At 31.7% G+C, this 16,671-nt stretch overlaps 1 protein-coding gene across 2 annotated transcripts in view; it reads left to right on the top strand.

The window, feature by feature from the left end:
- The window catches only part of LOC125065577 (epsin-2), a 32,182-nt gene that overhangs the window by 1,608 nt on the left and 13,903 nt on the right, over positions 1–16,671 (top strand). For both annotated transcript variants that reach the window (XM_047673269.1, XM_047673268.1), the window contains exon 2: positions 15,963–16,052. In XM_047673269.1, coding sequence (XP_047529225.1) covers positions 15,963–16,052 — 90 coding nt within the window. The remainder of the gene's footprint in view (positions 1–15,962; positions 16,053–16,671) is intronic.

Genomic DNA, 16,671 nt, shown 5'->3' on the forward strand with positions numbered 1-16,671 from the left:
TAAGAAATAAATGAGTTTGTTAGGTGTACAATTGACATAAAATATAAAGTCGTCATCAAATAAACTACAACAACGGAACCTTAGCGAATTTAAATTTGACAATAAAAATTCAGATTTATAATACAAGATAAAAATAATTACTAATGCAACACAGATATGTAGTAAAACAAACAAAAGATAAATAAAAGGAAACACATAATGCGAAAATGATTTCCTCTCTAGTGAAACAACAGGACTTAAGGTCAACGTAGAGCCGGCCACGGTCGCACTCACAATGTCACTTCCTCTATCACACATTATCACTTGTATCTTGATTGATTATTATTTAAAAGACTCATCATAAACATGTGACTTACGGAGTGAGCCGAACATGATATTTATTTTTGGATAATTTTCAAGTATCAAGGATATGTAAAGTATAGTATAAAACAGGAATTTGTGTGTAAATAAATTGTTTCGTTTTATTTTTTAATTGGATGTTTGATAAGATTGAAGAAATAATTGCGGGCTATATCTGTTTTGTATATTAAATTTTTTAACCTGTGTTAACTATTAGTGTTTTTTTCTGTGGATTTAGACAAACGGTAATTCCAAATTTATTAAATTTAAGCTTTATTTGTTTTAGTATGTTAATATGAAAGATACTTTGAAAATAGGTTAATTGGATGGACATAAAGATTAAGAGTATGCACCATTCCCTTATATTAATTTATTTAATTTAATTAATAATATAGCATCATTAAATCTAATCTTATCAATCATCTACCAAGAAACAAAGATCTCTCCAGTCACTTATGTTAGCTTAATCAATCAGGACATTTGCCTTCTATATTGATTCCACTTTAATGATTTATTTTAAATAATTTACTGATAATTATGTTTTGTTTGCAATAATTATTATAATCCATTAAAAAAATTTAATGCTTGTATTCAAATACATATATGTACATGATATGTTCTGTAGATAAAATAAAATAATAACCAATATTTCTACTCACTTAAATAATAAGTTCCTCAGGTTCCTTCCTCCAACATCATCTTATTTGCATAATTGAAATATATATTTTAAATAATATAGTAATTAAATAATTACTTAAAGAAATAATTTGGGTACGATGGTACGCAGTTCTGTATCGAGTTCATTTAAAATTTTCTAAATTATTGTCTGTTAGTCTAAAATACGTCGCGCGTCGTCGCCCTTCTCAAATCGAAGTTTTTGTATAACTCAATTGAACCCAACCTAAAATATATTTACCCCATTCATTGTTATCCGACTAACAATAATTCCGAATCGTTGAATAAAATGCAAAAAATATAATATATATTTTTTAGAAAAAATACCACTATAAAGTTCTAAAGAGTACTAGAAGCTACAAGGTATTACTACCATGATCACATCGATTCAAGATTCGATATATTTTTTTTGTAACTAATAAAAAAATATATAAATTAATAATTATTCTAAAAAAGCAAGATAATTTATACAAATCGTATATACTAGGTATTGTAATTATAATAGCACACATATAAGTTAGCTTAAATGCCAGATTCTTATCTTAGTGGAAACCTTGAAGACCTCACTTTATAGAAAAACGTGTAACAGTATATTTTTAACGTTTATTTACAACTTTTAAAAAAATTCAATGTAAACATTAATGGCACTGGTATTTATCAACGTCAATAAACGATAGAACAGGAATGTCTCAGCGGCCGCTCTGTAACCGAAACCAAAAGTGAAGAGTTCCAAATATCATTGGATTTCCTTTTGCTTGATTAATTGCATCTCGTGCTGGGTGATGAAGGAAAACCCTGTTAGAAAACCTTCAGAGTCTTATGAAATTCTGCCACATGTATCCAACAAGAAGCTTTCGAACAGCGTGTCTAACAGACTAACCTTCAAACCAGGCTCGTCTTCATCCGGGGTACAGGAAACGAAAGGTGCAAAAAATCCTTGCGTCGCGCGTCTCCCCGATAACAGTCAAGTTTTGGACTATAAGCCTTAAAAATCTTATTTGGCAGCTGAGATCTCCCTGGGTCCTTGTTGTGTTTCGACGTGATTATATGTGTTCAAACGTTATTAAGAAGAAATAAATATAGCCTAGATAGACATTCAGGGGCTAGTGGTATGGTATTTCATAACATTATGAATATTTAAAAGCTACAAATTAAACTCATACGAATATTTCATTCAAAGATTAGAATTTAGATTATTTATGCACAAGTGTGACTATTTTTTACAGTCGTATACTTAATTTGGTTTCTTTTAATTGATAATACGTCAATAATACCGTAAGACCGCAACGACTTTTAAAATCGTATTCATATAAAAAATGCTAATGACCGTTAGTTGAGTTTTTATAAGTATTTAAATGTTTATAGCTTTACATCTTTGTATATGTGGATCACATCTGCTGCCTTCATTTTTGCCCAGATCCACCACGGTGCTGGTGCCAAAGTTATCTAGTTTATTGAATTTGGATTATTTTTGGGTGACATGAGTAGGCTTGCTGTTTATATTATTTAAATATAATAAAAACAATGCTACGTCATAAATTTTATATTTCCAACCATATTCCAACGAAGAAAATATCGACCTAATATTAAGTATATATATCGTATAAGCAAAATGGTGATGTAAGATCATGGCAATGGTGTTAGTTAGTATTTCATGGAACAGTGATTCATTCTTTACCTCTGATTATGACGTGAAAACACATGACTGGACAGTTTTAAGTTACCTGTTACCGTAACGTTTGAGTGCTGACCGTATAACATAATATTGAGATCATCGGACTATCCATTCCAAAATTCCGACTGCACAGTCAGTATTCCTTGGGGTTTAGTATTTTTTTTTTTCTATAATAAAGTTACATATGTATGATTTGTCTGTTGATAAATTCAAATCTTCACATTCGAATCTAGAGTTCGGTGCAATGGAATAATATTAAATTTAAATTTAATAGAATAGATTTTGATTAGGTATAAAATATAAACATGTAGAATTCAATAAAAAAAAAATTAAGTGATATCTGCTTGATAAGATTGACTCAATAACCAAATTTGTTTAAAACATTTCTCTTATTTCGAACATCATAAAAGACGCACTAAAATTAATGACTGAACATGAGTGCAGGGATGGGGCGAGAATGCTAGCAGTGTAATCCCGTTGAATTGCAAATCCGATTGTCTGAAAGAAATATTAACCAGCCCTCCTGTCACCAGTGGAGACATTAAGACGTGCTGTCTGGCGGATTATCGGCCTTTCGTCTCTTTTAATAAGATATACAACATTAATTACACAAAACATATACTATACATGTATGTAAGGAGCTTAGCTTTCGATTATCATCTCGTTTTCGTATTAATAATTCTTAATTTATACATAAATTAGTATGGATAACTCTAAAACTGGTTTAAACCGGTGTATCAAATAGAGACGTTGTATGTAATACATCTCAGAACTAGAATCGTATTATGTAAACGTTCATTTTCACCTGCTCATTATAAATGTAATGAAAAATTAACAATGTTGTGAGACTACGTATTTTGTTTTAAATAATACTGTGGAGTAGTTACGTGAACACTTAGAAGAGTCATTTATATGGATAATGGTATTGAACATTATCATTATATAATAATATATAGATAAGGGAATCTGTACTAATATTATAAATCCATAAGTTTGTCTGTCACACTTAAACAGCTAAATTGATTTAGATTAAATTTGGTATGTAAATAGTTTGATTCCTGTGAAAATACTTTTTTTTTATTGACCCCTCGAAGGGGTAAAATAGGACGTGACGGTGCTATAGGTAAAGTTTTATTGATTTCACGCGAGTAAAGCCGCAGTGCTTTATAATAAAACGATGTTGTAGTTTTATCAGATATTCATAATTGTCCGTGTGAATAATTTCAAATGAAACTCGCTTTAGCTGTGCCTCGAGTACTTCTGTTCCTATGTTTAATAAAGCTATTGAATTTAGAGAATAATACAACATTTATAACATTTATAATTTTAAATACAAAAATGGCAACGTTAATTTCTATGTTTCGATAGCATACATTGTAGCTATCATCAAAGATCTAACGAGCACGGCGTAACGAAGGTCGTACATTGTTCTACGTGGGACATTTGACAGTTGACGTGAACGCGTTCGTTTACCTAATCATATGTTCGTGTCGACGACCTCTCGCTCGTGATATATGTATGTACTGATCTCCGATGTGACGCTCTGAAATCTGATACATATTTCATATAATATTTAATTCACTTTAGAATTTTTGAGATTTGAAATTCGAAATAAAGAGCCGAGATGGCCCAGTGGTTAGAACGCGTGCATCTTAACCGATGATTTCGGGTTCAAACCCAGGCAGGCACCACTGAAATTTCATGTGCTTAATTTGTGTTTATAATTCATCTCGTGCTCGGCGGTGAAGGAAAACATCGTGAGGAAACCTGCATGTGTCTAATTTCAACGAAATTCAGCCACATGTGTATTCCGCCAACCCGCATTGGAGCAGCGTGGTGGAATATGCTCCAAACCTTCTCCTCAAAGGGAGAGGAGGCCTTTATCCCAGCAGTGGGACATTTACGGGCTGCTTATGAAATTCGAAATGAATAGGCGTGATGACACGACAAAAAAATTAAAATTAATTTATCTTAATTATTTACTTTTATTTTTCTATTTGCGCCTAAAGCTTGCTTGTTTCGATAATTTTTCGAATGATATAGGTCTCTATTAGAATATATATAAAAAACAACGCATTTTATTTTTGACCGCATATACTTTATGTTTACGTAAGTAAAGTAAAAATGTACTGGTACGTTAAATCTCGACCGTATTAAATAATAATACTTAATTCGTTTTTTAAATTAATTATCAAAATGATTCATAATATATCGTTTTTGGAATGTGCTATCAAAATTATTCGTTTGTTAGATAAGATAGTTATTATTATTAATAGTTATTTATCCTCTTAATATTTTATTTATTAATTAAAATTATAAACAAGCTTTCGAACATACAAAGTGCTGTTAAGTAGTTAACATACTTTCCATTGACTCTAACTATTCATTCAACATTAAAATCAATTAATAGTAACTCCGCGCTTTTTTCACGAACTGTGTTCTCTCCAGCGAGTAATAAGACTTATCTCTAGTAATATTATAAAGAGGTAAAATTTATGCGTTTGTACGTAGGGGGCAAACGCGGGAACTAATTACCCAATTATAAAAAAATATATATTTATATCATACCATTTTCTTTATTAATAAATAGCACCCGTGCGAAGCCGGGCCGGATCGCTAGTTTATTAATATTTTGTGAAAACATTTTTTAAATTTATTTACAGGCCATGTTAAAAATACCTGCGGAATGTTATGTTTAAGTTAAATTGTAACTCGTACATTATAACCTTCGCGAAATCATCTCTCGACTTTTTAAAGTGCATATTTCGTCTTTATAGTATATCATATTCATTTAGTTCCTTGTTGTGGAGGAAAATATTAAGGATCTGTGTTATGTAAGAAACCTTGCGAGAAAAACATCACGCGAAAGAACGTACTTGAACGAGCCTCGTGTCTTCCGCCTTAATGGGAGAGGAGTGCTCAGCCGGTCTTCCTGTTGGTATTAAATTAACGGTTTTGGAATGTAGTAAGTCATACGTATATACATATACACAGTATGAATGAAAATTAACATTTAATTCAAAGAACTAAGATATAATCTTAGGAAAAATCTTTGAAAAAAATATTGTTTCAGATTTTTTTTTACTTTGTCAACAAATTTCCATAAATAAAAGAAAAAAAGAAAAAATCATTTCAATTGACACACAGACACAATACTAGCAAGATATACAGCAATAACAAAAAAAAACATTTTAAGCTTTACTTATAGGTACTAAAAACAAAAACCAGAATGAAATCTAGATACCTATTAAAATAAGAAAAGATTAAAAACATGCAAATAAATCTACATAAAACGAGCAACATCACAAACAGACATACATACGTAGGTATACATAACGTACTATGTAACTATAAACACCTTTGTAAACTTCCTAGTTTATAAAAATGATTTACGTTCTACTTAAAATAGATTCTTCCATATATTTTTCGCCTATCGCAAGTTCAACGCACGTTTCGGTTTGATTCTGCACACCTATTATTTCATGTCCGATATAAATAACTGAATTATACAGAAATGATCGTTACACTGTTTGCATTACGGTTTATATTTGTTTAATATCGACAAGATGTAATTTAACAGCAACGCAACGACTTGTTATAAATAACGTCAACGGTATACGAATTGACATGATGTACTGGTTATTATAAAGTTATTTTATTCGTATATAGCTAAGATGTTCCAATGATAGAATATAACACCACGTGGATGTTAATCTATAATCGCAGGTTCGTATCCGGGCAAGCCGGTAAACATACATTTCCTCCCACACGCAGGTAGCTTTCATTGCAAACAAACGCAAAGCGAATCAAATTATATGATGCTTGTACAACTTTAAACTCTTTTACAAATCCACTGTGTTCCGATTTGAAGGATACGGGAGCCAGCACAAGGTTACAAGAGCCAAGTACCCAATGTTGGTGGCGTATTGGCGATGTTGAAGGTGACCAACTACCGTCCGGTGGCCCATTTACCCGTCCGCCATCTCATAGTATACAAAAAAATACAGCGATCTTCGGAAGATCATTGTGTTGTATATTATATTCTATAAGGTACATACATCAAGGAAATTACTAATAGTTATGATAAAATCGATAAATGTTTAGTATGCAAACGAATTTATTTAAAGACAAAAAACAAAACAAATGAACGAATGAACTTATAATATACTCTTTAGAAATAGCTCGAAGCTATTTTTTAAACTACTACACTGAACAAACAACGCGTTGTGACCAGTAATGGTATCACCTGTCGATATTAGTTATGCATGTGTTGGTGAGGTTGACTATTTTTAATGATTACATTCTATTTTTAAATTGAGTAAAATGTTACAAGCTGTCAATATGTCTCTCGTTATGAATGGCTGATGTCATAATTATAGTCGATATTTTTTTTTTCAACGAAAATGAAAACCGACTTTCACTGTTCAGATACCACATGTGGGACTATAAGACATCGATTGACAAAATTATGCCTTGGACTCTAAAACGATTCTAATAAGATATGCTTGGTGTAGGTATATACCAAGAAAGCCGCTTGTATCGTCAAATTATATTTTATTTGAGCAAGTAATAAAAGAATCAGCGAGGCGAGCAATCGCTTGGACTTGACCTGTAATTTTTTACCTTCACATGGCGCTGTAAAAGTGCCTAAATGTGAAGCTATACTAAACCCAATTTGAAAATAAAATGTAAATATATAAAATAAATATACGTAACATATATACTTAGATATATAGGGGCGAATTGATGAAACAATGATATGAATAATTTAAGAGATACACCTGGAAGTGATCGATAAAGCGCCATTATCGATAAGGCCGTATTTTGTAACATCTGTTATTTTGTATTATTATTATTACATAAACATTTTAATCATCGTTAAAAACTTTAAATTATTTTTTTTTTTTTAAATAAAACATGTATGATGTTTTATTTAAAAAAAAAAAAGAAGAAAAACTAGTAACGCAGAGAGCGTTAATCTACGTTCGTGTCTCGTGATGCGTTTTGACCGGCGGGTATTAAATATGTCAATTAATTAAATTAATTAAAACATTATTTCGATGTTGTCCTAAAATTATTATTTACTCAGAAAGATCTAGACAATGAGTATATTTTTTAATTGCGGTTATTTGTCCAGTTTACCATCATTTGTTTAGTATGTTGAGTACAAAAAATTGTTGAAGAAAATCATTTGAAATTTAAGTTTCCTGACAATTATTACCGTGAATAATATTCACAGCTTGAACAAAAGCGATGAAGTAATCTTTGCTTATATTATATCATAATTTATTATATAATTTTATTTTGTCTTTGTTTCTTTATATAAATACATAATCAGAAGTGAACTTGATACCTGCCTTGGTCAGATTAATTATAAAAAATTTAAATAGTTTTTTGTTCAATAATAAATCACATAAATCACAGACCAGTCAGATATAAAGCCTGCCCCGTGGTGTTCATGTATCACTCTTGTTAGATCGCATCGCGTTTAGCCAAGCCCCCTTCCTAGTGCTTCCGCCCACTCATTACCTAACAACCCTGTTAAGGCGATGACACACTTTCCAATTTCAACGATCGGCTTGTGTAATCATATCATATCGAAGTGTACATACGATGAAGATGAATTAGTAGCTTGAGACGTAATCAAGGAATAACTTAGTGAAAGCAAATGAGCTGAAAAAGGCTTGTTGAATTTATACTAACCGTATACCATTTGGTCTGCGTTTACATTCGTAATTTGTTTTGATCCGTAATTTTCTCTTGAAAATATATATTTTTTTTCTAATATTCAATTGTTTATGACTTCGATAAACACATTTAAGAGTACTCCTAGACCTCAACAGTCGTGATTACCTAAGAAACGTTTGTACCGAAGAAACGAATTTTTTGATCTTTGAACAGTTTCCTCTTGTAAAGAACCCAGTCGTGGGAGATTTTCTGACTTACTCTATGATATTAGTATTATTACGTTTTATTATTTTGTACGTAAAATGGAATAAAATATATACATATTATATTTTAATAATCCCATAACACCATTTTTATAAAGATTTCCAAAAAATAGGTCAACTAGAAGCTGCTTATGCATTGCTGCTATGTAGAGTGCATGCTTAAAAGTCATAAGTTTAGAATATATACTGTCGTAAAATATACATCTAAATTAATGAGGAGACTTTTTGTAATGTCTCATTGAAAACGATTAAACCAATATACATAAAACTTATACCCAAAGGTGCAGTGCGCTTCGCAGATTTAGACTATCGACTTGTTGACCATGATTTCGTGTTCTTGTATATTTATAATGAAACCTCTATAAAAAAAATAGTATCGGTTTTAAAGGTAGTGTGAAAACGTCAATGTTTGACCTTTAACATAAAGAGCGATTAAACAGATCCTTATATGTATTTTTATTATTTTAATTCGGCCTTTTAGAGGCTGCTAATTATATAAATGTGTTTCTCGTTGTTAATTCAAATAATATTCCTAATGTGTATACTTTTTTAATGTAATAACTTGTACTGTGTAAACGCAGCTTTATAATATAGGGCAGAATAATGTAGTGTCGTGTGCCGCGTCATACGAGCGTACAGATTGACGACGCACCGTTATTATAGTGGTAATGACATTGACGGTGTCGTGATTTTTTTTTTGTAATTCGTACTTTTGTGCAAACACGGTACTCACAAATGCCGTGTTAAATTTTGTAAGTACTTTTTATTTATATATTTTTTTCTTATTTTTATTGTATAATAATTATTTTTCGTCGTTTTTTTCTTATGTAATTTTATTTTTTTATGTTAATTAATATTATGCAATTGCTTTTTTTTAAATGAACGTTGAAGTACTCTGTACAAATTTGTAAAACTGCTTCGAACCGGCTTCGCTATATGTAACTCTACTAATCAAATCGTCACTATATGAATATTCCTATTCTAAAAAAATTGTAATCTCTTGTTTCTGTACAAGATATATATATATATATACTAAATTAATATTATATACAATATAATATTAATTTAATTATTAACATTTATGTAGTCTGTGTGTCAACTCCGTATTTAATAATTTCATAAAATAAGTAACATTTTAAGTAGGAATATGGTTCGACGATAACAACATTGTTAAATATGCCTAAATATTATTACATAGTATTTCCCAGAATTGATATGAAAAGATAAAAATTTCCCTATTTGACCGGTAAACCACAAAAACCACGTGCCACGTGTTTTACCTGGCATACGAGATTTCAAAAAAACAGCATTCAACGTGGGCTGTGGTCTGTCCACACTACCTACTTTCATATGTGTATGCGGTATCATAAAAGAAAAAGTGATGAATAAAATTTGATGAGGAATTTTGTTAAGTTATAACGCGGATGAGGTAATTCGATCGCTTCCATCATATTTGAGATAAAAAAAGAACAACTTTAAAATCCTTAATCCAAGAAAATAATTTTCCAAATCGTTTCATAAATGGCGGAGTTCAAAGATAACAGAAATATAAGAAATATAACCGAATTGATTGAACTTCCCCCTTTTTTTAAGTCCGGTAAAACATCTTATATCCCGTGTAGCAGCAAGTTAACTAGTGGTTTATATTAATGGGATTATTATACCGATCAGTGCTGGCGAATGTCTGAGTGCAATCGAATTAATCAGCTGATACATTTATCTGTTTTAATTTCTTTCCAATAAAATAAGAAACTCTATTTATTTTTAATACGTAATAATCCACTGATACATAACCACTACTAACGTGACGTGTAACTGAATTTTCGTTTCATTTGAATAGGAATGATTTCATTCATAGATATGGTTATTATCAATGTATGAAATCATTCCCTTTAATAGAATACATACATTATGATATGTAAAAAGATATCCTTGTACTATAGTTTTTTTTTTTATTATATATAATGTAGTTATGTAAGGTGGAAGGTCAACTGGACTACCTGATTATAAGTGGTCACTACTGGTGTAATACAAATTGGTGCCGTCAAAATATTATCCATTCCTTACAACACCGCTGCGCCAGCAACCTTGGCGACTAAGATTTTATATTCCTTGTTCCTGTTACACTGGCTCACTCACCTTCATTTATTCAATCAGACTATTGAAAATCACTTGACTATTATACACATTAAATACATAAAGTTACGGACCCTACAAGTGAAGCTATCACAGCTTACGAATGTGGCTAACCTAGAATTTGCTAGAAACCTAGTAGGTACATATTATACTTTATCAATCAAAGTCGGTAAATTTGTAGCCAAGATGGCTCAGTGGTTAGAACACCCAAATATTAACCGAAGATTGTAGATTCGAACACTGGCGATCATTAATTAATTGTTATGCATCTACATCGGCGAATCTACATTTTTCCGATAAAAGTATGTCACACATGTGGTACAAATACGCAATAACCATTTTTTTTTTTTAAAAAGAGGAATGTATCTTAACTTACTTACTTTATAAAATACAACTAACTGAGTAAAATTCTAACAAGGCTGTCCTTAGCTATGCCTCCCCCTTATTTTTTTATTGTACATTAATTAAACAAAATATAAATATTTATATAGCAAGTAATTCCAGGTTCTAAAATAATTATGCATATATTTTTGAGAATGTTACGAAGTTTACGGTGTTATGAAAATAAAATTCAAATTTTATGGCGTGCCAATTAAATTTAAGCACCACGGCGATGTTTTAAAGTCTAGGCGTGTTTGATTCTGTTTGCATCAGTTTCGTTGCCAAGCGACCACTACACGCTCAACACTGAGAAAGCTAATGTAACATGAAACCAGCCAGCTAACCCTCTTAAACAGCTTTGCCTTGTTTATTAATTCTGTAAACTTCGATACCTCTCACTTGCATTTTATATAATAATTTCTAAGTTAGTTCTACAGATAAGCTGAATTTCAATATTAATTGCAATGGATTTATTAAAATCAACTAAGGTGAAACAGTCGTCTGACGTTGTCTGTCATACTTAAACCTCCGAAACTTTGCATGTTCCAGTATAAGTTTTATGTATATCGATATAAATAAATCGTAGTTTTTGCTTCAAAGCAAAAAAAATGATTTATTTTTACGCTGAAAGAAACCACGATGAAGTAGCTAGCGTGCTCAGAAAGCCTCCAAGTATTTTTAAGTAGACGTTTAACAACGCCTCAGTCTGTTCTGAGTAGTTTTTAAATCATGAACTTTAGATTAATAATTAAAAAATACACGATCGTGGATATAATATTATATACATTTTTTAAATTAACATGGTTATTTTTATTACTAAAAGTATTTAAACGACGATATTATTTACTTTTACGAGACTCTCGTGAACAAGATATTCGTAAATAAAGTCGAAATATCGAGCTCGACCAATTAATAATAAAAAGAATGGTAAATATCCCGTTTTAAATACTTGTAGTAACTTATATTACGTTTCGTAAGTAAATATAAGCATTACAGCTCGCCAATAACAGTTACAGATCTATTGATAATTTTATTTAGCGACCCGCTTTACTCACGAAAAGCAGAAAATATTTTTTTCTTATTGAATAACTTGAAAACGTAATAAATCATTACTACTTACTTATTCATAGTTAAATAATATGTATAAGATTAGACAGCATACGTTATCTGTAGGTTCGCAGCCTGCTGATACCGTAACTAGCAAGCTATATATAAGTAATAGTAAATTCTAATTACGCTTCGTATGCCATTCTACCGACTATGTAAGCAAAACGAATCGTTTCTTGAATATAATAAAGTTTGGTTCGGAGGTCATATGCCAAAGTAATTATAGGCACGAGAGATATAACATCTTAAGACTCATGAAAGAAAAGGACAATATTACTTACAGTGCGTGGTTCGTGTGAATTTGATTGATTTCTCAGTGGGATAATAGAAATTGTGTTCGTACCTTGAGCAATGATCTGTTAAAAACTGAAACCTAACAGTTACATACTATGGGCTTCTTTGATATCGATTTCAGATTAACGCCACCAAACGCCCCCCTCCCCCCTCTTTACCCTAATTATAATACCGTTTGTTCTTATTTAATTCCCAGTTTTTTTTTTTATAATCTGTCTAATCTCATTACGTACAATGTTCTAGGGTGAAATCGTTGACCTACTTGTAGTGCTGTTATTCTGTATTTTTATTAGTTACTAATATTATTTTAAAATACCAAATAAGTAGAGAAGAAATTGTTTCCACGCAAGCATGCGTGACACAAATGAAGTGTATGTCTTTAGTGGCAATTAGAATTATTTTACAAGTACATACCTATTTCGAATTGTGTAATTTTCCTCCTAACTACTGTCGCGATGAATACGATACGTTAACGGGGTCAGTTATCTTGATGAGATCTACGGAGGTTTCAGTTCAGGAATGCATTTGTTTATAACATACATTAAAGATAAGACTATGTAAAAGATATAGCTGTCTGTTTGTCAATTATGACTTAATAAGTTTATTACTTTAGTTTCTTATCAAAAAAGTGATTGCCTTTTTTTCATTTTTCATTTTCCTACTGTAATACAAAATTCAAGTATCATAAATGACTCGTTTAAAAATCGACCACTTCTCGACCTGTAATAAGAATGACATATCGGATAAAAACCATTCACCTAGTAACCGACGCTACCTGTGAGACAGTCCAAAAGTAAATATTTGATCCAGTATTTTGATAGAGGGCTATGATATAGTTTCATTTAAAAACTTATAGTTTTGTTTGATATAGTGAGGCGCCACGAATAGCTAGGCCTTGATGACATATGGACACCACCGCCCATAGACATAAGCGCTGTATCAAATAATCACCATTCCTTACATCGTCAATTCGAAACCATGGTACCTATGGAAATAAGATGTTACGTCCCTTATGCCTGTTGTTACTCTGGCTAACTCCTCCCTCAAACCGGAACGCAATAATAATCATTGCTGTAAAATATATGATGCGTCGGTGGTACGTGCACCTACCCATACGTGCTCGTACAAAGATATACCGCCATATCGTAAAAAAAAAAATACTTTATAGATGCTACGATTGATATTGGGAAAGTAATTTATTTTATCGTAAGACCTGCCCCTGTCAAATAATTTTTTTCCACATGTGTACCGATTGGAGTAACACTGTGGTTTAGGCTCCAAGTTATCTTGAAAACAAAAGGGCTTATTCTTAGCAATGGGATAACGGTCGGTCACTTTACTTAATTTTATAAACTTTCACTAAACACGAATACCTTCTAGCTCAATATCAGATAAAATAAATCGCAAAACAATAAACATTATCAAAACATTTATATCTAAAACATAACATCGTGGCCTGCGCAGGTCAATAGCTCGGTACAGCCGGCGTCATAAACCTAAAAGCGGCTTGGAAGTGACACGAATATAAGTAATTGGTACAATAATTAATGTATTTTATTAATTATATGTAATGTTTTTCTTTACTATAGTATCTATATAAAATACTAGCTGAACCTGCGGCTTTACCCGCGTGAAATTTATTATACCACGAAATCCGTTCTAAGCGAATGTCTACACCTGATAAGGAACTTGCCAAATTTCAAATTCGTAGGTGTTATAGTTTCCGAGGTTTCATGATTAACCAGTGAGTCGTATTTCAAAAATATTATATATTATAGTATTTTATAATCGAATCATATTTTCATAATCATTCGGTAACTGTTACATATGAAGTACTTTAAAACGTTGGTCTCAAATAACCTTGAAAATTTACTCAAGTCCAAATAAATTTGACTGCACTAACCTATTCCGCCTTGCCTGACAAATTCAAAGGAATTATTATTGCAACACCCTAACATTGGTTTACTACAGTAAAATAATCTTTAGAACGACAATACGTCTGGTTATATTACATAATGTCAGACGGCCGTCTACAATAAATAAGCTTACATATGAAGTCATACACTTAGCGAACTCTGACTTAATCTAGCTGCAGAATAATCGTGTAATACGCGACCAATGTCATTTCTCTGTTCACTGCTCCGTGCGTGTTAAAAATAATTACTGTGTCGCGCCCTCTGTTTACTCGTAGCGAGCCAAAATAACACGTCGTCACTCACGTACAGTCTGTACTGCGTCTTTGTGTACGTAACTGTCTATCTTCACTGTACATTATGTATACATATACCGAACATCATTCATTTCGTGTGTTTTTTTGGATACTGAGATACGACTCTGTTATTGCTCAACTCATGGTTTCATGACAAGTGAAGACAGAAAAACGAGGAAACCTAAATTATTTCTGCAAAGAACGTTTGGCTATATCAAGTGATTATGATGGATTGATTTTGCAATAAGCTCTAAACCCCCAAAAGCGATTGCAGACTTTGTCCTTTAATGTATCTATCTATTGTTATAATTGACTTTATTTTTTATGTGTCTACGTTTAATTATTTCCAGACAGCATCACAATCGTAATTTTAGGATTTCTAGTGTCTGTGTGCAATTTGATTGACTACTGGTCTGTTGTGTCAGTTGTCTTACTTCTTGGGGATGTTATTGTTTTTGGGGTATTCCAGATTGATAGGCCAGTCTCACCGTGAGATCTATTTTTGAATGCCATTTTTTATTGTAGCTTAAACCAGTTTACCCCAACTCATCCTCGTTTTCGTCGTTGTAATATATGAAGTTTTTCGTATAACGCGATGCAATCACTTCGTGGGATACGTCATCTTGAAATTGCAGCTTTCTCTTTGCACATTTGAAGAAGATGACCGTTAACTAGTTCCTGTGTCTCGTGTATTGTTAAGATGTTGTCCATTTTCGTACAAATATCTTCGGTCTTCCTATGGGGCATTTACACGTTAGGCCTGTTTATAATGGGTTATATTGTATGTCATGTTCGTATTCTGCTAAGGGCATTCATTTGTGTCAGGAACGTAATAGAGTTTCAAACAGGTCCAGTACAACTTACACGTTAAGTGATAGTTTTGGGGCATTCGGCTTATTTTTGCATCAGAACGAAAAGTATAAGTGAAAGAGTATCACTCTTCGTTTTTTGATTCCGAACGTGAATTCGTCAAATTGAATAGAGATCGAGCGAAAAAAATGTTAAGCTTTGTTTAGAAATGTCTCTGGTCAGTGATGATTATGAATCAGGACTTGGGGTAAGACTCGAAGTATTTCAAACACCGATGAGCTGTTTAGACGCAATCAGACTTAGCCTTAGCATATCCAGGTTCTCTATAAATTTAACTATATTCAATTTAGAAGCTTGTGTTTATTTGCCTGTCTGTTTGTTACAGATGCCCCGCGCCCGGGAAGAAATGCAAGTAAACGTGGCGGGCCTAAGGAGAAATATTAAAAACCTCGCGCACAACTATTCCGATGCCCAGGTAAGATTTATAAGTGTTTGCTTTTGTTACTGTGTATTTTAAAAAGTCATAGATTCTCTTAAAATAAAGACAAAAATAATATTCTATTTTTATATTCATTGTCACATAAATATTTCATTGGCTTCTGTCAGTTTCAAAAAGTAATTAAATTTTTTAAAGTTTTTTTGAAATAAGATAATATCAGAATGACTAGATTTTTCACATTATTGATCATACATCGAAATAAAATATCTATAATCAATTAAAAATCAAGCAAAAGGTCTCCAATATTATATTCGGCATTACAAAAACATAGAAATACATAGATCGGTATAGAATATCAACAATATTTTTATATAGTTTGCTTATTTCTTTAAACGCGCTTATCTCAGGATTACCAATCCAAAACAAACATAACACCAATACAAGTCCAATTACTAGAAGAAATATTTTATGCGTTTGATGGATGATTTATTGGGAAAAGTTACAGACCTTATCACATAACGGTTCGACCGACGGGGGCGGAAAACTAACGTTTAAAGCAGGTCAAACCGCTCGGAGCAACTAAATAAACAGAAGTAGCCTGCAATCATGAAATCAAAAGATTATTCTAGGATTTTTCCTACTGATTTTTATTTAT

The sequence above is a fragment of the Vanessa atalanta genome, chromosome 8, assembly GCF_905147765.1.
Source record: "Vanessa atalanta chromosome 8, ilVanAtal1.2, whole genome shotgun sequence".
Lineage (NCBI taxonomy): Eukaryota > Metazoa > Arthropoda > Insecta > Lepidoptera > Nymphalidae > Vanessa > Vanessa atalanta.